Source organism: Salmo salar, chromosome 15 (assembly GCF_965601325.2).
Source record: "Salmo salar chromosome 15, fSalSal1, whole genome shotgun sequence".
NCBI classification, from domain to species: Eukaryota; Metazoa; Chordata; class Actinopteri; order Salmoniformes; family Salmonidae; genus Salmo; species Salmo salar.
The window spans coordinates 68,675,248-68,702,057 of record NC_138305.1 but is presented as its reverse complement, the minus strand read 5'-3'; the positions used below and the strand labels follow the sequence as shown (position 1 = coordinate 68,702,057).

The 26,810-nt window shown below is 43.2% G+C and overlaps 1 protein-coding gene across 1 annotated transcript in view; it reads left to right on the top strand.

Moving 5' to 3' along the window:
* The first annotated feature begins 5,322 nt into the window (after positions 1-5,322).
* Positions 5,323-26,810, top strand: part of LOC100136520 (synapsin-2) — a 43,921-nt gene continuing 22,433 nt past the window's right edge. Inside the window, exon 1 of the mRNA XM_014145457.3 lies at positions 5,323-6,249. Within this exon, the coding sequence (XP_014000932.2) occupies positions 5,897-6,249 (353 nt within the window). The 5' untranslated portion in view covers positions 5,323-5,896. The remainder of the gene's footprint in view (positions 6,250-26,810) is intronic.

The following is a 26,810-nucleotide window of genomic DNA, read 5'->3' as shown; positions in this document are numbered from 1 at the left end:
GCGTACCTTTTAAGGTTTTGGCTCGACAGTCACTGGACCAGGACCCCCTCCCCATCCCCAATGTAGGCAATGTGTTTATTGCGCTGTGATTAGGGATGATCAAAATATTAGAGTGTAATTTACTAGTGTTGTTTGCAGAATTATCTACGCTCGCATTAACCACTGTTGTGCTCCTTCTCATTAAGACTTGTGTCCTTCCTTTCTGGCTAAATCAGGCCTGACTATACTTACAATCCATCATCTCTACACCCTACCTGAGATAATAGCAGATTTCTAACCCCCGTTTCCATGGAGATACATTTTCTGCCACTAGTTACAATGTGTTCTACACTCTGTGCAGCATATAGCCTAGAGCTGTGGCGGAGCAGCATGACATTTAATAACATTACCTGAAGGAAAGAGCACCTCTTAGGTCAACGTATGAGAATGTGAAATGAGTTATTCACATAGTTGCTCCTTATGTGGTCATCATGTTCTTTGGCTTTTTTAGTGCCTTCAACACCATCCAGCCCCATCTTCTAACCCGCAAACTCCAGGTCATGCAGTTACATCCTTCCACCATCACCTGGATAATGGACTACCTCACTGACAGGCTGCAGTGGGTTGTCAGACTACAGAATCACTCGGTCTCAGACACCATCATCACTAACACAGGCGCACCACAGGAGATGGTTTTGTCACCATTCGTCTTCACTCTCTACAGACTGCCGGCACTCCCAAGCCACCTGTCACCTACAAAAGTTTTCACACAATTCAGCCATTGTAGGCTGCATCACGAAGGATGATGGCACCACATTTCAGGGAGGAAACATCCTAATTTGTGGCATGGGGCAGCCAAAACCAACTAGAGCTGAATGCGTCTAAAACCAAAGAGCTGGTGAGCGCATCTCCTGTGGTCATCAATGAGGACACTGTGGAAAGGTTGGGCTCGTGCAAATACCTCGGGGTGGTGATTGACGATAAGCTGCACTTGAAAGAGAACACCTCCATGGTTTTTAAAAAGGCTCAGCAAAGGCTATTATTTTTAAGGAAGCTCAGATGTCTGCAAAAAAAATGCTACAAATGTTTTTTAATAGGGTTGTGGCTATTGTCCTGTTTTACACTGTAATCTGCTGGGGGGGGGGGGGGGGGGGGTGTAACATCACTAGTGAGGATGCAAATAGGCATCAGTTTACTTATCCAAAGCTAAGCTAGTTATCCATAGGATATAGTGTATTTGTCATTTTTGTAAATTATCGCTTGAACAAATGTGTGATGAACATGAATTACTACATTTGATGATGTGATTCGAAAAAAAGGAAGGGTATTCTCTTTATTTAATAATTAAATGTCTGTACTTTTCTATTGAAAGATAAATCACTTTAAAGGTCCAATGCATATATTTTTATCTCTTTATATAAAACAATTTCTGGTTAACTATTAAAGACATGCTCCAGAACTTTGGAAACTACTAAGTATTTTTTTGGAACCTCACGCTTTATTGGGCTGGATGTGCCAATGTGTAGTTCATACATGCATAAACTATGAGCAGAATTACGGTTTTACCTCAATTAGCCATGAAATCCCTAGTTTGAAAGCAACAGTTTTTCTGGAAGCATTTTACCTACATTTTCCCCCACGTGGGCCAGCCCCCTAGCAATTAGAGTTAAAACAATGAGCTTTGGCCCCTTGCCATTTGAGTGACAGTTAGCAAGAGGCACATCATGCACACAAAGCACAGTGAGAGAGAGAGCAATGACGTGGTTCACATATCTGCACATTCAGTGCTTTCAGAAAGTATTCCCTTGACTTATTCCACATTTTGTTGTGTTACAGCCTGAATTCAAAATGGATTAAATAAAATGAAAAATCTCACCCATCATGACAAAGTGAAAACATGATTTAGAACATTTTTGCAAATCTATTGAAAATGAAATACATAAATCACACCCCTGAGTCAATACTTTGTAGAAGCACCTTTGGCAGCGATTACAGCTGTGAGTCTTTCTAGGTAGGTCTCTAAGAGCTTTGAAAACCTGGATTGTACAGTATTTATTTGCACATTGTTCTATTTAAAATTCTTCAAGCTCTGTCAAGTTGGTTGTTACTCATTGTTAGCCATTTTCAAGTCTTGACATAGATTTTCAAGCCAATGTCGTCTTGGTAAGCAACTCCATTGTATATTTGGCCTTGTGTTTTAGGTTATTGTCCTTCTGAAAGGTGAATTTGTCTCCCAGTGTCTTTTGGAACGCATACTGAACCAGGTTTTCCACTGGGATGTTTCTTGAGCTTAGCTCTATTCTGTTTCTTTTTCACCTAAAAAAAATCCATAGTCCTAGCCGATGACAATCATACCCATAACAGGATGCAGCCACCACCACGCTTGAAAATAAGAGTGGTACTCAGTGGTTTGTTGTGTAAAATTTGCCCTAAACATAACGCTTTGTATTCGGTTTTACTTTTGTGCCTTATTGCAAACAGGATTAATGTTTTGGAATATTTGTATTCTGTACAGGCTTCCATCCTTCTTTTCACTCTGTCATTTAGGTTAATATTGTGGAGACTACAATGTTGTTGATCCATCCTCAGTTTTCTTCAATCACAGCCATTAAACTATTTTAAAGTCACCATTGGCCTCATGGTGAAATCCCTGAGCGGTTTCCTTCCTCTCCAGCAACTGAGTTAGGAAGGACAACTGTATATCTGTAGTGACTGGGTGTATTGATACACCATCAAAAGTGTAATTAATAACTTCACCATGCTCAAAGGGATATTCAATGTCTGCTTTTTAAATTTGTACCCATCTACCACTAAGTGCCCTTCTTTGTGAGGCATTGCAAAACCTCCCTGGTCTTTGTGGTTGAATCTGTGTTTGAAATTAACTGCTCAACTGAGGGACCATACAGATAATTGTATGTGTTTGGGTACAGAGATGAGGCAGTCATTCAAAAATCATGTTAAACACTATTATTGCACACAGAGTGAGTCCATGCAACTTATTATGTGACTTGTTAAGCACATATTTTACTGAACATATTTAGGCTTGCATTACAAAGGGGTTGAATATTGACTCAAGACATTTCAACTTTTCATTTTGAATTCATTTGTTAACCAAAAATATTTTAAAACATAATTCCACTTTTGGCATTATGGGGTATTGTGTGTAAGCCAGTGACAAAAAAAATCTAAATGTAATACATTTTTAACTCAGGCTGTAACACAACAAAATGTGGAAATAGTCAAGGTTTGTGAATATAATGTATATTTTTTTACACTTTTATTTATTTTATTCACTGTCAATATGCCTTTATTGTAAATGTTTTGACGCCAAACTGGTGGCAGTTGTGAAATCAGTAAATATACTGAACAAAAATATAAAACGCAACATGCAACAATTTCAACAATTTTACCAGGTTACAGTTCATATAAGGAAATCAGTCAATTGAAATATATTCATTATGCCCTAATCTATGGATTTCACATGACTGGGCATACTTGGGGGCCAGGACCAGCCAATCAGAATTCGTTTTTTTTTCTGCGCAAAAGGGCTTTATTACAGACAGAAAAACTCATCAGCTGTCCAGGTGGCTGGTCTCAGACAATCTCGTAGGTGAAGAAGCCGGATGTAGAGGTCATGGGCTGGTCTGTGGTTGTGAGGCCGGTTGGACATACTGCCAAATTCTCTGTTGCATTGTGTTGTGTGGCAAAACTGCACATTTTACAGTGGCCTTTCATTGTCCCCAGTACAAGGTGCACCTGTGTAATGAGTCAATTTCTTGATATGCCACACCTGTCTGGTGGATGGATTATCTTGGCAAAGGAGAAATGCTCACTAACAGGGATGTAAACAAATTTGTGCACAACATTTTAGAGAAATAACCTTTTTGTGCTTATGTAACATTTCTGGGATCTTTTATTCCAGCTTATGAAACATAGGACCAACACGTTACATGTTGCATTTATATTTTTGTTCAGTATAGTTGCAAGAGTTGCAGAGTTAATTGAAAATAATGCCATTGTTGCTTAGTTGCCTTTTCATTAATTAGGCTATTTTCCCTTGAACCACTAGAAACTCATGGACAATATAGACACAGATATAATAATTCATACTATATATGAATACATTTTTTGAAGTTATTGAAGTATAAATTACCAAAGTTACCATAGATTGCCATAGATACCTGTTAATTACAAAAATTACCAAAGATTCCAGCAGCTTCGGTAAATTACCAGTAGCTTTGTAACCCTAGTTCTGAGTGGTGAGGGGAAAACTAAAAATTGGCAGAGAGGTTTGGAACTCTCTTTCTTATTGGTCTGTTAACTAATTTACTGCCTGGTGATGTCTGTCACCAGGCAAGCCAAAATTTCATCCCATCAAAAAAGACTGAAATTTCAGGCGACCTTTTCAAATAGCTCTGACTCTAAAAGGGCCTTATCATACTTTTCACAATTTCACAGTATTATTGCAACCTTATTTCAACCTACACATGAAAATCGCATTTTGGTGCCAGATAGAACCTTATTACTGAACCCAGATTGACATTTCAGAACTATAAGGTTCTATCTGCAATTGCACCCCCCTAAAAAAACGGATTTACAAATGTCTCAGGATTTTGATACTCTGCACTTTAGGTAGGTCTATCTTTCAAATAAGAATTCATTACAAAAGAGATCTGAGATGTGAAAACTTCGATGCTCAATAACTCAGATCTATTCTTTGAGCAGATAAAACCTTATCCCAAGGTCCCAAGGTCACGATAGGCTACCGGCAAATACAGTTATACCATAGGCATTTTTTATTGGAATCTGACATTTGAGTCTTTTTACTTTTTGTATGCAAACCATTATCATTTTTTTTTGTAGCTTTTCCTAAACACTATTACAAATTCTACCCTAAATATTATACAGTGCTGTAGTCAATTGTCTACTATTTGACCTACTCATGTATATTTGATTCCACCATCAAAGCCATAGAAATGACTGTGTGAGCCTATATGAAAAATGTATTAGATAGCATGGCATTATGGGAATTAATCTATTTACAGCAGGAGCAAAGCTCCCCAATCATACATTATGCAGACCTCCACACACCCACATTATATAACAAATCATGCTGGTCATGTGAAATGGTAAAGATATGTCAATATTTACCAAAAATGTACTATGTTTAAATTTAAAACAACTCCAAATCCACTTGGATGAATCCGAATGGCTGCATGGGGACTTTCCTCAGCTAAATTGGCTGTTTGATGATGAAGGATAAATCCATCACGTGACAACGTAAAGGAAGGGGTTTTAACAGCATGCACCATTGTCCACACCAGACTAAACAGCCATTTTCTCTCTACATCCTCAATGCTGTATTAGGCACAGGCAGCTAAGGACAGGGTGGCAACATAAGGAGAGAGAAGGGTGCAGTCTGTATTGGAGGTTTCCTCTATATTACTACCCCAGGCATTTCCATTGGAAACCCCTCTTTTTTTTTGCAGAAGTACGAAAAGATGTAACGCCTGTGAGGCAGTAAAGAATGGGGGAGGGGTAGAGGAGGCAGGCACGCATACGATACGAGTGAGTGGGAGTAGGGAGGAGAGAGTGGAGGAGGGGTGGAGAGTGTGAGCATCTTTTGCAGTCGTTCAGGCTGGCAGAGAGGCAGGCGATTGGCTGAGGGGAAGAATAGCGTCACGGCCACAGTGAGGGGAGCTCTGAGGATGCACGGCTGAGCTGGGAGGAAACACATTACATTCACTGGGAGTTTGCATGGAGAAGAGCTGAGCCTTTAACCAGCTGCACACTGGGAAGTGGCATCTTCTGCAAATTAATCCGACCCTCAGGTGACATCGTCTGGACTCGACCATCCCCTTAAGGACTCTTCATATCCAGCAGTTGTTGATCCGTCTGCTCTAACAGCCCTCCAGCTATGAACTACCTGCGCCGGCGTCTCTCTGACAGCACCTTCATCTCCAACCTGCCCAATGGCTACATGACGGACCTCCAGAGGCCTGATCCTGCTCAGCCGCCTCCCCCAGCTACAGCAGCCCCACCCAAATCTCCCACGGTGGGGTCGACGCCGCCCGTCATCTCCCCTACCCCCTCCCCGGCCCCGGAGAGGAAACCCCAGCCGTCCCAGTCTAGCGGGGCAGGCTTCTTCAGCTCCATAACCAACGTAGTCAAGCAGACTGCTGCCTCAGCAGGACTGGTGGAGCAGTCCACGGTCACGACACCCAAGAAGTTCAAGATCCTCCTGGTCATCGATGAACCACAGCAGGAATGGTGAGCAATATGCTGTGTCTTGCTGTAGAAAGATGTGATGTGAAGATGTGAATTATTAATGTGTTGATGTCTATGTTGTTTGTGTTTTGTGTTTTGTAACACCGAAGCTGTCCTTTTGGCCAGGTCACTGTTGTAAAATAGATATTCTGCTGAGGTTCCTTTTTAAAAAGATGAGCTCTTAGTTGGACCTAGCTTGTGGTAAAGTAAAGGTTCAAACAACCTGTCAGCCAACAGGTCTGTTGTCCATCAAGCTCTGCAGGTCAGATTTGATCAGGGTACTTGCATGGGTCGTCTGATGCCAGTGCATGTCTATCTAATGACAAAAAACAGATGCAGTGCTCAGGAGGAGAGGAGGAAACAAGGTCCACTGACTGACTCACCATCTTAATGATATTACAGCACCGGGAAGTCTTTTTATGGCTTGCCTCACCCATATACTCTGGTTCCTGCAGTAATTGAAAGGCTTCTTTGCTTTATGCCCCCTTTGACATGACATTTTTCTAAATTACAGATTGGCCTTGCAGCAGGACGAAAATCCAATATATTTTGAGGAGTTGTTGTTTTTAATCTCAATCATTGGTTTGACTTGGTATTCCAAGAAACCAGTGTGCATTCTGCTGCTATTTTGTATATTAGGTCAGTATCCTGCAACCACCTGTGGGGGTGCGCAAGATATAAACCAATTTAATTGATTAGTCTGATCAACCCAGTGAACTCCAACATGGATTTGCATCATTGTGGAGAAAGCCAATCCCATGAATATTCAACAACCGGTAAGTGCATGGGAAATCGTTTGTGTTTTCTCTATTAAGTAAAGACTGCAGTGATATCCAGTCATCAATGAGGTTTCCCTTTCCCACAGACATGGCATCGTTATAGGATGCATTCATGGCAAACATAAGTGATACATAGGCTAGGAGTAGCACTTAAAACATTGAGTGGAAAATGAGATGTGTGCTCTGCATTACAATGTTAGTTCAGACAGACTCCTCTCTCTAATGCTGTGTGTTGAGGGGGGGGGGGGGGCAGGGGAGGCGGCAGATCGAGATCTACTTTAAATCAAGCCTCTTTTTCTAATGTTCTGCATCATTTAAGGCAACTGCAGTGTCGTGAGTGAAAAGGTTGACTTATGGTTGATTCCTCTTGAAACTAGAACAAAAAAATGCTTACATTTTATTACAAAATGTAATCCATAGAAGGGTTCTTTTGGAGGAAGGATTGTTTAAATATTTTACATTTGTATCTTAAAGCATAATTGAGAAATAGTTAATTGAAGTTGGAATATCTATGACATTTTGGCCTTACCCAGGCCTCCTTTAAGACTCCATCATGTTTCATCTGTAGGTGCTACAAACCAAAAATTGCTGTCATATGAAGCTTTACCAGTTTGTTAAATTTTTCTATATAGTTGCACATAATATACTCTATGGGTATATCAAAGTTCCAGAGTTGGATCTCTGCTTGGGGGATCACCCTTACGATATATTAAAAACAAATAATTACATTTTAAGTGAGAAGTAGGTATTGGTCCCAAAAAAGAAAGGACATTTACATGAGCACCAATGCCTACTCCACCCATGCTCTACCAAGGGTTTCCAGCACACAACTTTGACTTACTACAGTAGCTATGTTGATATATTGTACTTCAAACAATGTCTATGCAGGTTGCTTAGGATTCAAACCTTCTCAAACAGCCTAATTCACACTCTTCAATGGAATAATGGACTTTACCGTGTCCTGCTATTAAAATTATGTATACAGTGCTTTCAGAAAGTATCCATATCCCTTGACGTATTCCACATTTTCTTGTGTTACAGCCTGGGGAGGGGGTTATGCAGGAACCAATGTGTTGCAGGAACGCCCCAAATTGCAGTCCGCAATCACACACTATTAGCAAACGCACACAGTAGTTCACACCCCACAGCCCCTGTCCATTGCCACTCAACAATGCTATTTTAAGAGCAACCTAATAATTGAAAATAAGCACACATCGTGCGTGCGTATGCGGGCTGGTGTGTGTGTGTGTTGGGACTGGGAGGAAGTGTCAAAACTATACACGAAAGAGAATGCTAAAATGTCTCATCCGAGAAGCGAACCCAGGACCTTCGTATTGGTCGTCACTAGTTACCACTGCCACAAAGTCATACATCCCGTCTATTTCTACCATTTCGCTTCTTAAAATCTGATTTGAAACCTAACCCTAACCTCAACCCTAATGGTAACCACACTGCTAACCTTGTGCCCAACCCTAACCTTAAATTAAGACATATTTTTACGATATAGACCATTTTTACTTTGCGGCTGTGGTAACTAGTGGAAACCCATCAGATTCCATGGCAGTGACATTAACGCTTACACTATGAACCCTCTCGTGAATGCATTCTCTTGACCCAATTTAAATGGACAGTCTGGTCATGATGGGACGTTTTTGTTGTTGTTTATTCACTCAGTACTGATTGAACGTTTATTTATTCAGTACTGATTGAACATTTATTTTTTGTCTTACTTGGTTATAAAAAAAAAGAGCTGACAGTCACATAGCTAACCAAGTTAGCAAGCATGGCGTTTTCTTTTGACTGTGCAAAGGTCATGCAAGCAAGCAATGATGTTGGCGGTGTTCCACCTGGGTGCACCCGCACCCCCTGGCTACTTTGTACTTGGATGGCGACTTCAGGTTTTCGGGAATACATTGAAAAGTAACTTGACACTGTGTTAATCAGTCAGCGCAAATTTGAACTAATGACAAGAAGAACATTGCATTGACAGAGGAGGAAGCGTACTGAATCAATGCATAAGGTAAGGGCTGTATTGTTAGCCAGCTACATTGCAAAGCAAGACATATTGACTAGTGCATGAGTAACGCTAGCTAATGTTTAACACCAAGCTAAAGTTGGTTTTATATTCACACATTCGGACATTCCTCAGACATTCATCAGACTTTTAACAGACATTCACTAAAAGCCATTTCAAATTGTAAAATTCAATGACTAGTTCATTGATTGTCACAGAAACATAAAAATAGATATGGTTTATTCTATAAATGTCTAGCATACTTTTACAATGTTTTAAAAAAAAATCCCGTTTTGATTTGATGGAAATACATAAAATCTTAAAAATGCAATTTAAAGCTGTATAAATCAATAACTAATTCCCCGTTTGTCACAGAATATGATTTATTCTATAAATGTCTAGCATACTTTTACAACCTTTGTTTTGAATACAAATTCCAGTTTAAGTCAAGGGTTTAGCTATCTTGGAATTAAGAACATTTACAATAACTTTATTTTAAAGAATCTAATTTATTCTTAACTTTTTGCTCAAGGAGAAGCATAAGAAATAGCGCAAAAACATTTCCAATAACCTTTTTAAGGAATAGCAACTTTGCTTAACTTTCTTCTTAAATCTATATTTAAGGAAAAAATAGTAGTTAAGAAGAAATTTCTACTTAAGAAGGTTTTGTGAATCTGAACTTTTGGGTGGTTAAGAACCTAAGAACCTTTGGGTGGTTGTTCTTGGTGACTGGAATCACAGTAGACTGTTGGCTGAGTGCTAACTTAAAGATATAATTAAAGATAGGGCCTAACTCCTCTGCACAGGAGGTGAGCAGGCGGATACCTACAGTATGTTGTCAGGTCCAGGGCTTTTTCTGGGTTTGTTCCATCTAAAGACACTGCATTCATCAAAGGGAGTTTCGAGTGGATGTAAGCCTGTCAATCACCAGCTCCGAGTCCAAATCCGTATCCTTAAGCTACAGTATGTCTCCGTGAGAGACAGAATACAGGCATCTCTGAATTCATGTTGAAACGAACATGGGCATGCAGTTCATCAGTTTTTTTCTTAACTGACTTGCCTAGTTAAATAAAGGTTAAATAAATAAAAGGATAAAATGCATCAAGGTTTGGGTAGATTAAATCTGAGGGAAGAATGGCATTTGGGGGATTATTCCATTGGAGAAGAAACTCCCTGCTCTACTGGATTGGTGTTGAAAGATATTGATGACTTTGTGCCAGGTAAAACGGTGTCCACAATAAAAAAAAGACAGCTAACTCCATGTTCCTGAAAGAAATTAGGAGATGAGTTCAACACTGTGCTTTTTTTTGTATCATTGCATTCGGTTATTTAAAACAGTGATCTAAAACTGAGCAAATACAAAATAACAAACAAACAGTCAAAGAAACACCTTTCTGCTGGTCGCTGCAAGAGCATGCAGACCTTGACTTTGCTCTTGTTACTTGGGTCCTCAGCTGATTCTCCTCAGACATACTGTATGTAGCTACGCTACATGACCAAAAGTATGTGGACACCTGCTCGTCAAACATCTCATTCCAAAATCATGGGCATTAGTATGGAGTTGGTCCCCCCTTTGCTGTTATAACAGCCTCCCTCTTCTGTGAAGGCTTTCCACTAGATGTTGGAACATTGCTGCGGGGACTTGCTTCCATTCAGCCACAAGAGCATTAGTGAGGTCGGGCACTGATGTTGGGCGATTAGGCCTGGCTCGCAGTCGACGTTCCAATTCATCCCAAAGGTGTTCAATGGGGTTAAGGTCAGGGCTTTGTGCAGACCAGTCAAGTTCTTCCACACCAATCTCGACAAATCCTGGGTCTCGCTTTGTGCACAGGAGCATTGTCATGCTGAAACAGGAAACGGCCTTCCCCAAACTGTTGCCACAAAGTTGGAAGCACAGAATCATCTAGAATGTCATTGTCTGCTGTAGTGTTAAGATTTCCCTTCACTGGAACTAAGGGGCCTATCCCGAACCATGAATAAGAGCCCCAGACCATTATTCCTCCTCTCCTGGCATCCGCCAAACCCAGATTCGTCCGTCGGACTGTCAGATGGTGAAGCGTGATTTATCACTCCAGAGAATACGTTTCCACTGCTCCAGAGTCCAATGGTGGCGAGTTTTACACCACTCCAGCCGACTCTTGGCATTGGTGATCATAGGCTTGTGTACGGCTGCTCAGCCATAGAAACCCATTTCATTAAGCTCCCGACAAACAGTTCTTGTGCTGATGTTGCTTCCAGAGGCAGTTTGGAACTTGGTAGTTTGTGTTGCAACCGAGGACAGACAATTTTTACATGCTACGCACTCGGTGGTCCCATTCTGTGAGCTTGTGTGGCCTACTACTTCACGGCTGAGCCGTTGTTGCTCCTAGATGTTTCCACTTCACAATAACAGCACTTGTAGTTTGACAAACTGACTTGTTGGAAAGGTGCCATCCTATGACGGTGCCACGTTGAAAGTCACTGAGCTCTTCAGTAAGGCCATTCTACTGCCAATCTTTGTCTATGGAGATTGCCTGGCTGTGAGCTCAATTTTATACAACTGTCAGCAACGGGTGTGGCAGAAATAGACAAATCCATGAGAAACAAGATTCTCTGGTCTGATGTTACCAAGATTGAACTCTTTGGCCTGAATGGAAACCTGGCACCATCCCTACGGTGAAGCATGGTGGTGGTAGCATCATGCTGTGGGGATGTTTTTCAGCAGCAGGTACTGGGAGACTAGTCAGGATCAAGGGAAAGATGAACGGAGCAAAGTACAGAGAAATCCTGGTCCAGAGCACTCAGGACCTCAGACTGGGGTGAAGGTTCGCCTTCCAACAGGACAACAACCCTGAGTACACAGCCAAGAAAACGCAGGAGTGGCTTCGGAACAAGTCTCTGAATGTCCTTTAGGGACCCACCCAGAGCCCGACTTGAACCCGATTGAACATCTTCTTGAGAGACCGGAAAATAGCTGTGCAGCGACGCTCCCCATCCAACCTGACAGAGCTTGAGAGGATCTGCAGAGAAGAATGGGAGAAACTTCTCAAATGCAGGTGTGCCAAGCTTGTAGCGTCATACAAAAGAAGACTTGAGGCTGCAATGGTTGCCAAAGGTGCTTTAACAATGTACTGAGTAAAGGGTCTGAATACTTGTGTAAATTTGATATTTCAGTTATTTTATTTTGTACATTTGCAAAAATGTATAAAAACCTATTTTTGCTTTGTCATTATGGGGTATTGTTTGTAGATTGATGAGGGGAAAAAAACGATTTAATCAATTTCAGAATAAGGCTGTAACGTAACAAAATGTGGATAAAGTCAAGGGGTCTAAATACTTTCCGAATGGACTGTATATAGTGTATACACAGTAGGCTGTGCAGATGCCAACTGTAGCCTGAGGGACATATCTGTGTTTAGATGACATGCTGCTTGATGGATAGTGGCTATTCAAGGTTGAGTCCTGTGTACGTGCATGATTCATCTCACCATGCAAAATGGATGCTACTACAATAACATGGGCAGAGTGGACACATTACATTTATTGGAATTTGGCATATTGCAGATGCATTTATTATATTGGTGTATATGTTAAATCAGTGCAAGCTCCTTTTAACAAAAATGACCACTATGCTTGCACTGCAGATATGCTGTAGCCTAGGTCTAAGTAATGCTCGATATTTAAATTCAAGTCACGTTGCATCACAAGTGATTTAGCCCATTTAGGTAATCGGAACCCAGATCAATACTGAAAGGATCATACTCATGTCATTTGAAAGGATGCCATGTCTTTTGCCTCCACATAAAAGCAGACAGTCAGACGGCGTAAGAGGAAATAAAATCACTGTTTTCTTATAGTATACGTCAATGTATTGGCAATCATTGAATAATACCATATAATGCGAAACATCAAAAGTCTATCAAAAGGTCAACGGTTGTGGAAACATTGAAGACATCTGAGTAAATTGCATAACCTTTAAAACAACATTAAAAGCAAAAGTGTGTGTCAGTGTTGAAACCAGCAGGCCACATCAATACAAAACAGCTATTTTCTATTAGAGAAAACTTCAGTAATTTCTGGCTCCTAAACCTTTTCCAAAAACCCATAGCCATTCAGCCATCTGTGCAGCTCAGTATTGAAGCCTCCCTGTTTCATGTTTCAACCACTTAGCCACTAGAAAGACCTGCCGCTCAGTCTCAAAGCCTGCCTCAGGCCAAGCACCACATATATATTTAATGTGTCTACAATATGAGTCAGTTCTGAGGCCCTCTCTCATTTTACACTCTTTGGGATTGGTGACCAACACTGACTCAATCACTCATCCACGTCACGCCTGCTTCCGAATAGGGCAGCAACAAAGGCTCTCCATTTCTGTCTGTCTCTGACCATCTTCTCCACCATGTCCCATCTCTGCTGATGTTGTTGGAGCTCTGTCTCCACCTCTTATGTCTACCCTCTGTATTCCAATGAACAGCTATTCTTGGGATCGAGTCTCTGAACTCTTTCTCAGAACATGTCCAGTCCAATGTTTGATACAAGAACCAGGTTATCAGTGAAGTCAAGGTCTTCTAGAGTAGAATACAAGGTCCATAGATGCCTGATCTTCTGTTGTTCGCCGCATGACCTAATCTATTGCCAGGTTGAAGAGTAAGGCTGACATAACACAACCTTGATCAACTAGAACTGTATTATGATGTTAACAACATGGGTGGGGATTCCATAAATTCGTAAGTTCCATAGGCTTTCGTGGTGGATGCTGTCGAAAGCCTTCTAGAAGCGAATAAAGTTGATGTAGAGCTGCCGTTGCTACTCACTACATTGCTCAATGGTGCTCCCGAGCCCGAAGATATGGTCTGTACAGCTCCTTCATCCCCTAACACCCACTTGTTAGTTTCCTTTTGCACTTTGTCTACAGCTGAAGACATTCGTTGTACGATAATCTTACAAAAGATCTTCCTGGGAACTGTGAAGTGTGCAATGCCCTTGCAGTTGTTGCAGTCAGGTAGTGTGACCTTCTTAGGTACCTGTATGATGACTCCTTTTTTCCTATCTGAAGGTATCTTTCCCTTCATCCAGATATCAGTGAAGAGTGGAAGAAGGATGTTTGCAGCCAAGACCGATTTTAGCTCTAGGTTATCAGAACCTGAAGCTTTCCCATTGTTTATGTATCAAACTTCTGGAGGTGCCACAGATTAGGTTAATGAATTTGTATACTATTCCTTGCTGGTTGCTTGCTGCTGCTTTTTCAGCTGCACTTGCCAGCTCCTCCAGGTAGACCCTTTTGTCTCTTCTTACTAGCCTTTTGACTCGTGTGTCGATTTTTCTGTACTGCTCCTCCAATTTCTTTTTCAGCCTTTGTAGTTTGGCATCTGTTGTTTACTTTTTCAAACAACAACCAGTCAAACAGAAGGGGAGTCGGGAGTGTGAGGAGTAGGAGAGCTATGGGAGTTTTGCCTTTGTCTGATTGCCCTATTGATTTTATAATTTTTATTTAACCTTTATTTAACTAGGCAATTGATTTTATCATTGAATCATTGGCCATCGTTAATCATTGGCCTTTTAGGTTGTGGTTGTATTTCATAAGGATTAGTTGTTTATGACTATAGGCGTTTACTCAGATGAGTGTAGAAATTAGCTTTTCTTTCAGTGTCCAATAACAAATCCTTATTAGAATGTCTGTGGTGGTGATTCATTGTTCATAAACGTTCCCGGTGTCACCTTGAGAAGTATAGGCCTAATTGCAGACATGGATGTGATGAATGCATAATCACTTAATTATCTATGAGTCTGGGATACTGAAATACCAGATATACTGTTTCAACAATAACAGTATTTAACCCATACAATGGTTAGGTAGATATCCACTTCAGACAATACACAGTATCAGGCTATAACTTTTGTGTGTCCTGTGTCTCCTGCATTTAGCACAGACACTGAAATGGAATCAGACAGGAATACTCCAGTCTCACTACCAACTGACGGACAAAAAGACTAGGCCATGAGCACTGGTAAACAGAAACCATTCTGAATTTTGAATGATACCAATGCACAATGTTTTTCTCACAATTTACACCTATTGTGTCTTTATTATTATGGTTGTGAATGTCGTCGCTGACAGTCCCTGTAACTTGGCAATATCACTACAGGCATTTAAGAAACATTTTCTCCCCTTCTCTCCTACTCAACTATTTGAATTAGCGGTTGCCAAGGAGCGCTAGACAGAGATGAAAACAGTGCTATAGGAATGTTCTGAAAGCATGATTAACCTGGAGAATAAATAGCATACTAGTATAATGACCAAAGCTTGCCTCAGTTACAGTGATTATGATGTCACGTCCTGACCAGCAGAGGGAGCAATTGTATTAGTTTTGGTCAGGACGTGGCAGGTTTTTGTGTGTTAAGTGTTGTGTTGGTGATTGGACTCCCAAATGAAGGCAGGTGTGTTGAGTTGCCTTTGATTGGGAGTCCTATATAGTAGTGTGTGTTTTTCTTTGGGGTTGTGGGTAGTTGTTTTTGCACTGCGTTTTGTGAGCCTGCAAAACTGTTCCTGTTGTCGTGAGTACTGTTTATTGTTTTCCCTGTGGATGCTTTTCGTGTTTCATTAAAAGAATATGAGTATCCACATTCCCGCTGCGCCTTGGTCTTCTCTCCAGTACGACAACTGTGACAGAACTACCCACCACAAAAGGACCAAGCAGCGGAAGAGGAGGGAGCCACAGGAGAACAGCGTGGATGGATGGACTTGGCAGGAGGAGCGAAGATTCTGGGAGGACAAGTTAAGGGAGTTAAGGGAACCCGAGAGGCAGCCCCAATAATTTTTTTGGGGGGGGCACAAGGGCTGTTTGGCGGGGCGAGATTGGAGCCCCAGGCCAGCTCCCCATACCCTTGTAGGGCAGAGACAGACTGGACAGGTCCCGTGCTTTGGGGTTGGGGCTGTGGTGAGGCCTGGGATTTTCAGGCCGGTAGGCACAGTACCAGCGCCCCGCATGTGCCAGGGCGAAGTAAGCATCGAGCCTGAAGGGGTGATGCCAACCCTGCGCTCAAGACCGCCAGTGCGCCTCTACGGTCCGGTGTTTCCCGCTATACGCACTAGCATGGAGGTGCGTGTCTCCAGGCTGGCACGTCCGGTACCAGCCCCACGCATCAGGCGTCTAGTGCGTCAACCCAGCCTCGCCAGTCAAGAGTCGCCAGAGCTGCCCGCCAGTCAAGAGTCGCCAGAGCTGCCCGCCAGCCAGGAGTCGCCAGAGCTGCCCGCCAGCCAGGGGTCGCCAGAGCTGCCCGCCAGCCAGGAGTCGCCAGAGCTGCCCGCCAGCCAGGAGTCGCCAGAGCTGCCCGCCAGCCAGGAGTCGCCAGAGCTGCCCGCCAGCCAGGAGTCGCCAGAGCCGAGCGGCCAGAGCCGCCCGCCAGTCAGGAGCGGCCGGAGCCGCCCGCCAGTCAGGAGCGGCCGGAGCCGCCCGCCAGTCAGGAGCGGCCGGAGCCGCCCGCCAGTCAGGAGCGGCCGGAGCCGCCCGTCTGCCCGGAGATGCCGGAGCGGCCCGTCTGCCCGGAGATGCCGGAGCGGCCCGACTGCCCGGAGCTGCCGGAGCGGCCCGACTGCCCGGAGCTGGCGGAGCGGCCCGACTGCCCGGAGCTGGCGGAGCGGCCCGACTGCCCGGAGCTGCCCGAGCGGCCCGCCTGCCCTCCGGCCCAGCCCGAGCGGCCCGCCTGCCCTCCGGCCCAGCCCGAGCGGCCCGCCTGCCCTCCGGCCCAGCCCGAGCGGCCCGCCTGCCCTCCGGCCCAGCCCGAGCGGCCCGCCTGCCCTCCGGCCCAGCCCGAGCGGTCCGTCTGCCAGGGTCAGCCCGAGTGGCCCGTCTGCCCGGCGCAGCTATCAGCGCCACCGAAGTGGGCGACGCCGAAGGTGGAGTGAGGTCCACGTCCCGCACCGGAGCCACCTCCAGGATAGGTGGGTTGGGGAGGGAGGGTGTAGCACAGTGCCGTCGTTGACGGCAGCCATCCTCCCTGCCCTCCCTTATTGTTTAGGGGTTATTGTTTATTGGTTTTGTTGGGGTATTGGGGATTTTTTTTGTGTTTTCTTTTTAAAGGTGCATTCCGGGGTCTGCACCTTGAGGGGGGGGGGGGGGTACTGTCACGTCCTGACCAGCAGAGGGAGCAATTGTATTAGTTTTGGTCAGGATGTGGCAGGTTTTTGTGTGTTAAGTGTTGTGTTGGTGATTGGACTCCCAATTGAAGGCAGGTGTGTTGAGTTGCCTTTGATTGGGAGTCCTATATAGTAGTGTGTGTTTTTCTTTGGGGTTGTGGGTAGTTGTTTTTGCACTGCGTTTTGTGAGCCTGCAAAACTGTTCCTGTTGTCGTGAGTACTGTTTATTGTTTTCCCTGTGAATGCTTTTCGTGTTTCATTAAAAGAATATGAGTATCCATATTCCCGCTGCGCCTTGGTCTTCTCTCCAGTACGACAACTGTGACATATGACAAATAATCCCACCGCCATTGTGATTATATTTTTAACTCATGTAATGAAAACGCAATTAGAAGCAATTGCTCCCAGAATGGGTCAAATATTTCACTGTGTCAGTTCATTGTAAAAATGATATTTTTCTTTAAGTGGCGTAGTGATGGTGATATGCTAGCTTTTTGTGAATACGTCCTGACTTCTGTAGGTGTATGAGAGGACAAGGTGTCAGTTCTGACATGACCCTCTCCCATTGCTGTTCCCATTGTCCACTACATACAGTACCAGTCAAAACTTGGACACACTTACTCCTTCAAGGGTTTTTCTTTATTTTTACTATTTTCTACATTGTATAATAGTAGTGAAGACATCAAAACTATGAAATTGCACATATGGAATCATGTAGCGACCAAAAAAGTGTTAAACAAATCAACATATATTTTAGATTCTTCAAAGTAACCAACCTTTGCCTTGACCAAGGTAAAAAAATATATAATGAACACTTTTTTGGTTACTACATGAATCCATATGTGTTATTTCATAGGTTTGATGTCTTCACTATTATTCTACAATGTCGAAAATAGTAAAAATAAAGTAGGTGTGTCCAAACTTTTGACTGGTACTGCAGATTACTCTGTCCTCTTAGCAGTGATCATGGCTTGAAGACTGACCCCAGGACTGTATATCAAATCAACCGTTTGACACTGCCACCCTCTAATGCCATGACATTAACCATACATTAGCCGATACATTTACTGTGCAAAGTACAAATCTTTATGATATCAAACTCCTCTTTCCATATACAATGCAAATAACACTATGAAGTGTTATTTCCCTTGTCAAAATACATGATCTGCATCTGCACCTTATACATTTAGCATGACTCCACACTCTTAGAAAAAAGGGTTCCAAAAGGGTTCTTCAGCTGTCCCCATAGGATTACCCTTTTGGGTTCCAGGTAGAACTCTTTCGGGTTACATGTCAAACCCTCTGGAGAAGGGGTTCAACATCAAAGGGTTCAACATCAGCCTGAATACAACAGGTGTAGGTAGACCTTACAGTGAAATGCCTACTTACAAGCCCTAGTCAACAGCCAGTGGAATCGCATGGCGCGAAATACAAATACCTCAAAAATGCAAAACTTCAATTTCTCAAACATATGACCATTTTACACCATTTTAAAGATAAGACTCTCGTTAATCTAACCACATTGTCTGATTTCAAAAAGGCTTTACAGTGAAAGCAAAACATTAGATTATGTCAGGAGAGTACCCTGCCAAAAGTAATCACACAGCCATTTTCAAAGCAAGCATATATGTCACAAAAACCAAAACCACAGCTAAATGCAGCACTAACCTTTGATGATCTTCATCAGATGACACTCCTAGGACATTATGTTATACAATACATGCATGTTTTGTTCAATCAAGTTCATATTTATATCAAAAACCAGCTTTTTACATTAGCATGTGATGTTCAGAACTAGCATACTCACCGAAAACTTCTGGTCAATTTAATAAATTACTCATGATAAACGTTGACAAAATACATAACAATTATTTTAAGAATTGTAGATACAGAACTTCTTTATGCAATGTGTCCGATTTTAAAATAGCTTTTCGGCGAAAGCACATTTTGCAATATTCTGAGCACATAGCTCGGCCATCACTGCTAGCTATTTTGACACCCACCAAGTTTGGGGCTCACTAAACTCAGAATTACTATTAGAAATATTGGATTACCTTTGCTGTTCTTCGTCAGAATGCACTCCCAGGACTTCTACTTCAACAACAAATGTTGTTTTGGTTCCAAAGAATCCATAGTTATATTCAAATAGCTCCGTTTTGTTCGTGCGTTCAGGTCACTATCTGAAGGGTCACACGCGAGCGTATTTCGTGACAAAAAAATTCAAAATATTCCATTACCGTACTTAGAAGCATGTCAAACGCTGTTTAAAATCAATTTTTATGCAATTTTTCTCGTAAAATAGCGATAATATTCCAACCGGGCAACGTTGTATTCATTCAAAGGCTGAAAGAAAAAAATTGACTAGTCTCGTGAACGCGCATCTCAGTCTCACTCTCCCCAGGCTGACGATTCACAAACTCTGCTGCTGTTCTTTGCCCAGAGACAGCAGACACCCCATTCCACTTTCTGGCGGCTTCTGAGAGCCAATGGAAGCCTTAGAAAATGTCACGTTACAGCACAGATGCTGTATTTTTGATAGAGATGCAACAGAAGGACAACAAATTGTCAGACAGGGCACTTCCTGTATGGAATCTTCTCAGGTTTTGGCCTGCCATATGAGTTCTGTTATACTCACAGACACCATTCAAACAGTTTTAGAAACTTTAGAGTGTTTTCTATCCATATTCTCGTTTCTGGGCAAGAGTAGTAACCAGTTTAAATCGGGTACATTTTTAAATCCGGCCGTGCAAATACTGCCCCCTAGCCCCAACAGCTTTTAAGAAAATAGAGTTCAGAAAATATTTACTAAAAAAACTAAAGTACAAAATAGCACAACCCTTAAAGTGATAGATAATAAACAGTGAGTAGCAGCAGCGTAAAAACGGGGGTGATGTCAATGCAAATAGTCCAGGTGGCCATTTGATTAATTGTTCAGCAGTCTTATGGCTTGGGGGTGAAACCTGTGAAGGATCCTTTTGGATCTAGACTTGGTCCCAGGGTCCTTAGCTTAGTGATGAGCTTTGTGGGCACTATGGTGTTGAACACTGAGCTATAGTGAAGGAACAGCATTCTCACATAGGTGTTCCTTTTGTCCAGGTGGGAAAGAGCAGTGCGGAGGGTGATTGAGATTGCCTCATCTGTGGATCTGTTGAGGTGGTATGCAAGTTGGAGTGGATCTAGGGTTTCCGGGATGATGGTGTTGATGTGAATCATGACCACCCTTTCAAAGTACTTCATGGCTACTGACATGAGTGCAACGGGGCGGTAGCCATTTAGGCAGGTTACCTTCGCTTTCTTGGGCACAGGGACTATGGTGGTCTGCTTGAAACATGTAGGTCTAACAGACTCGGTCAGGGAGACGTTAAAAATGTCAGTGAAGACACTTGCCAGTTAGTCAGCGCATACTCTGAGTATATGTCCTGGTAATCCGTCTGGCCCCGCGGACTTGTGAATTTGACCTGTTTAAAGGTCTTGCTCACATCGGCTACAGAGAGCATGATCACACAGTCTTCCGGAACAGCTGGTGCTCTCATGCATGCTTCAGTGTTGCTTGCCTCGAAGCGAGCATAAAAGGCATTTGGCCTGTCTGGTATGATCTCTGGTATGCTGGGCAGCTCGCGGCTGGGTTTCCCTTTGTAGTCCGTCATAGTTTGGAAGCCCTGCCACATCCGATGAGCTCCAGAGCCGGTGTAGTAGGATTCAGTCTTAGTCCTGTATTGAAGCTTTGTCTGTTTGATGGTTCGTCTGACGGTATAGTGGGATTTCTTATAAGTGTGCGGATTAGTGTCCCGCTCCTTGAAAGTGGCAGCTCTAGCATTTAGCTCGGTGAGGATGTTGCCTGTAATCTATGTCATCTGGGTGGGATATGTACTTAAGGTCACTGTGGGGATGACGTCGTTGATGCACTTATTGATGAAGCCGGTGGCTGAGGTGGTATACTCCTCAATGCCGTTGGATGAATCCCGGAACATATTCCAGTCTATGCTAGCAAAACAGTCCTGTAGCGTAGCATCTGTGTCATCTGACCACTTCTGTATTGAGCGAGTCACTGGTACTTCCTGCTTTAGTTTTTGCTGGTAAGCAGGAATCAGGAGTATTGAATTATGGTCAGATTTGCCAAATGGAGGGCGAGGGAGAGCTTTGTATGCGTCTATGTGTGTGGAGTAAAGGTGGTCTAGAGCTTTTTTTTCATCTGGTTGCACATTTCACATCCTTGTAGAAATTAGGTAAAACAAATTTGTTTCCCTGCATTAAAGTCCCCGGCCACTAGGAGTGCCGCTTCTGGATGAGCATTTTCTTGTTTGCTAAGGGCTCGTTGAGTGCGGTCTTAGAGCCAGCATCGGTTTGTGGTGGTAAATTGACAGCTCCAAAAGTATAGATGAAAACTCTCTCCGTTTATAGTGTGATCTACAGCTTATCGTGAGGTACTCTACCTCAGGCGAGCAATACCGCAAGACTACCTTTAATATTATACATAATATACATTGATGTTATTGTAAAATAGACACACATCCCCACCCCTCATCTTACCGGACGTAGCTGTTCTGTCCTGCCGATGCACGGAAAACCCAGCCAACTGTATATTATCCGTGTCGTCGTTCAGCCACGATTACAGTTTTTAATGTCCAGTTGGTAGGATAATCTCGAACGGAGTTTATCCAGTTTATTCTCCAGTGATTACACGTTGGCCAATAGAACGGATGGTAGAGGTGGGTTACCCACTCGCCGACAAATTCTCACAAGGCATCTTGATCTTCGACCCCTGTATCTCCTTCTTTTCTATATGTGAATGATGGGGGTTGGGCCTTGTCCAGGAGCAACATTTATATCCTTCGTGCCAGATTCATTAAAGAAAAAAATCTTTGTCCAGTTTGAGGTGAGTAATTGCTGTTCTGATATCCAGAAACTATTTTCGGTCATGGTAGCATCAACATTATGTACAAAATAAGTTACAAACAATGCGAAACAACACAGAAAATAGCACAATTGTTTAGGAGCCTGTAAACAGCAGCCATCCCCTCTGCCGCCCTTTTCTTCAACATAAAGGGTTCTGTATGGAACTAAAATGATTCTACCTGCAACAAAAAAGGGTTCTTCAAAGAGTTATTCTATGGGGACAGCCGAAGAACCCTTTAAGGTTCTAGATAGCACCTGCAGATCTAGGATCAGATTCATCTATCCTCAAGGGTTAACCATTAGTGGGATAACACATTATCTGATACTGTATCAGAGGTTGGGGGAAGCTTCTAGTCCTGATTGACATGCTAACCTCCCATATACAGGTGTATCTGCCTTTCTTCACCATGCTAGAATGGAACCAAAAGGGTTCTACCTGCAACCAAAATTGATTCTTCAAAGGGTTCTCCTATGGGGACAGCCAAAGGACCCTTTAAGATTCTAGATAGCACCTTTTTCTCTAAGAGTGCATGAACAACTGTGTATATAGACAACACTGTGATGTCAGAGGTTGTTGAACTGGAGTTGAACAGTCTATAGATAAACTATAGCCAAGAACCAAGACAAAGTGTGGGAACAGTCTTCCTTTGTTAAACAGAACTGGGACAGCACTCACTCACAGAATGGCTGCTCAGTACAATATCATCCTGCCTCAGAAGGAAATATTAGAAACAAAGCAGCACTTATATTCACTAGCTGTTCTTTGCTTGCTACCTGTTTGAAGTGGCACGTCAATTTCCCCTCAACTGACAGGCTTTCAAATGCATACTCACTAGTGGTTCTGTATTGACCTTGTGCATTGCAGGAATGAAGCATGTAGGCCAGATCACCTATCACCATTATACTGGAAGTGTCACAAATACGGCATGCTACAGAGGCCTCTTGAGATACTAACATGGTAAATAAACCCAGATATAGGAAGTTAGCATGTCAATCAGGACCAGAAGCTTCCCCCAACCTCTGATACAGGATCAGATAACTTATCTCCCTTTTTATTTATTTAACCAGGTAAGTTGACTGAACACATTTTCATTTACAGCAACAACCTGGGGAATAGTTAGAGGGAAGAGGAGGGGGGATGAATGAGCCAATTGGAAGCTGGGGATGATTAGATAACCATGATGGTATGAGGGCCAGATTGGGAATTTAACCAGGACACCAGGGTTAACACCCCTACTCTTACAATAAGTGCCATGGGATCTTTTAGGCCTCTCTTATAATATGACACGACTGCTTCTGCATGCCAGAGCTGGGAGTGTGGTGTGAGTTTGAATGGTTCTGTATTGGTAATGGTATAATCTACAGAGAGTGTTGTGGTTTTAAGAAAGTGTGTGTATTTAGCCTTCAGTTAAATGTTTAACTGTGAGTCAGTGTTTTTGTTTCCATAGTCATTGTAGACCTAGTTGAAGTTCATAGTATGTTTATCTTTAAAACTGTGTGGTGCTCATCCAAAGGTCTCTGCCGTCTCTCTCACGTTTCTGGGCTGTAATGCGGGTGGTGGTGGCGGCCTTGTGGGTGTGTTGTGTGGTATTACATTACATTACATTACATTTACGTCATTTAGCAGACGCTCTTATCCAGAGCGACTTACAAATTGGTGCATTCACCTTATGATATCCAGTGGAACAACCACTTTAAAGTAGTACATCTATATCTTTTTTTTTGGGGGGGGGGGGTTACTTTATCCTATTCCTTATTAAAGAGGTGGGGTTTCAGGTGTCTCCGGAAGGTGGTAATTGACTCCGCTGTCCTGGCGTCGTGAGGGAGCCTGTTCCACCATTGGGGTGCCAGAGCAGCGAACAGTTTTGACTGGGCTGAGCGGGAACTGTGCTTCCGCAGAGGTAGGGAGGCGAGCAGGCCAGAGGTGGATGAACGCAGTGCCCTTCTTTGGGTGTAGGGACTGATCAGAGCCTGAAGGTACGGAGGTGCCGTTCCCCTCACAGCTCCATAGGCAAGCACCATGGTCTTGTAGCAGTCCCATCTGAAAGACCGCACCCTACACAGGGCAATGTCCCCTATCATTGCCCTGGGGCATTGGGATATTTTTTTAGACAAGAGGAAAGAGTGCCTCCTACTGGCCCTCCAACACCACATCCAGCAGCATCTGGTCTCCCATCCAGGGACTGACCAGGATCAACCCTGACCAACCCTGCTTAGCTTCAGAAACAAGCTAGCAATGGGATGCAGGGTGGTATGCCCGTAATGGTTAACCTTTGGAGATAGATTAATCTAATCCTAGATCTGTAGTTCAAATCAAATCAAATGTTATTGGTTACATACACATGGTTAGCAGATGTTATTGCGAGTGAAGCAAAATGCTTATGCTTCTAGTTCCGACAGTACAGCAATATCTAACATGTAATCTAACAATTCCACAACAACTACCTAATACACACAAATCTAAGTATAGGAATGGAATAAGAATATATACATGGAAATATATAGATGAGCAATGACTGAGCGCCTCAGGCAAGATGCAATAGATGGTATAAAATACAGTATATACATATGAGATGAGTAATGCAAGATATGTAAACATTATTAAAGTGGTATTATTAAAGTGACTACTCATCCATTTATTAAAGTGGCCAATGATTTCAAGTCTGTATTTAGGCAGCAGCCTCACTATGTTAGTGATGGCTGTTTAACAGTCTGATGGCCTTGAGATAAAAGCTATTTTTCAGTTTCTTGGTCCCAGCTTTGATGCACCTGTACTGACCTCGCCTTCTGGATGGTAGCGGGGTGAACAGGCTGTGGCTCGGGTGGTTGTCCTTGTTGATCTTTTTGGCTTTCCTGTGACATCGGGTGGTGTAGGTGTCCTGCAGAGCAGGTCGTTTTCCCCCGGTGATGCATTGTGCAGACCTCACCACCCTCTGGAGAGCCCTGCGGTTATAGGCGGTGCAGTTGCCGTACCAGGCGGTGATGCAGCCCGACAGGATGCTCTCAATTGTGCATCTGTAAAAGTTTGTGAGGGTTTTCGGTGACAAGCCAAATTTCTTCAGCCTTCAGAGATGTTGCGCCTTCTTCACCACACTGTGTGGGTGGACCATTTCAGTTTGTCCGTGATGTGTACGCCAAGGAACTTAAAACTTTCCACATTCTCCACTGCTGTACTCTAGTTAAAATTACTAATACTATTACTATTACACCAAGATACCTATTGCTTTTCATTTTACGCTGTCTTCTTATTTTGAAAACTGTCAACCACTTAAGGGGGTGTGTCTTGTGAGAGCAATGATGTGCTATACCTCACAAGGTAAACAAAGACAGATGGAACAAGGTCAGAGGTTTGCTTTTCCCCTTTCTCCCTGCAGTAGGAATTACAGAACACTTAGAAAAGGTGCTAAGACCGCACTCAACAAGCTGTATACCGTCATAAGCAAACAGGAAAACTCTCATCCAGAGGTGTCTCTCCTAGTGGCCGGGGACTTTAATGCAGGGAAATTTAAATCCGTTTTACCAAATTTGTGCAACCAGAGAAAATAAAAAAAAATCTGGATCACCTTTACACCACACAGAAAGACGCGTAAAAAGCTCCCCCTCGCCCTCCATTTGGCAAATGACCATAATTCTATCCTCCTGATTCCTGCTTACAAGCAAAAATTTAAGCAGGAAGCACCAGTAACTCGGTCAATAAAAAAGTGGTCAGATGAAGCAGATGCTAAGCTACAGGACTGTTTTGCTAGCACAGACTGGAATATGTTCCGGGATTCTTCCGATGGCATTGAGGAGTACACCACATCAGTCACTGGCTTCAATAAGTCCATCGATGACGTCGTCCCCACAGTGACTGTACGTACATACCCCAACCAGAAGCCATGGATTACAGGCAACATCCGCACTGAGCTAAAGGGTAGAGCTGCCACTTTCAAGGAGCGGGACTCTAATCCGGAAGTTTATATGAAATCCCGCTATGCCCTCAGACGAACCATCAAACAGGCAAAGTGTCAATACAGGACTAAGATCAAATCGTACTACACCAGCTCCGACACTCGTCGGATGTGGCAAACTATTACAAAGAGAAGTACAGCAGAGAGCTGCCCAGTGACACAAGCCTACCAGACAAGCTAAATTACTTCTATGCTCGCTTCGAGGCAAGTAACACTGAAACATGCATGAGAGAAACAGCTGTTCCGGACAATCGTGTGATCACTCTCTCTGCAGCCAATGTGAGTAAGACCTTTAAACAGGTCAACATTCACAAGGCCGCAGAGCCAGACTGATTACCAGGATGTGTACTCCGAACATGCGCTGACCAACTGGCAAGTGTCTTCACTGACATTTTCAACCTCTCCCTGTCTAAGTCTGTAATACCAACATATTTCAAGCAGAGCACCATAGTCCCTATGCCCAAGAACACTAAGGTAAAATGCCTAAATGACTACCATCCCGTAGCGGTCACGTCAACGCTATTATCCGAGAAACCCTAGACCCACTCCAATTTGCATATCGCCCTAACAGATCCACACATGATGCAATCTCTATTGCACTCCACACTGCCCTTTCACACCTGGACAAAAGGAACACCTATGTGAGAATGCTATTCATTGACAACAGCTCAGCGTTCAACACCATAGTGTAGCCTCAGACAACAACATTGATGTATACGCTGACTCGGTGAGCGAGTTTATTAGCAAGTGCATCGGTGATGTTGTACCCACAGTGACTATTAAAACCTTCCCTAACCAGAAACCGTGGA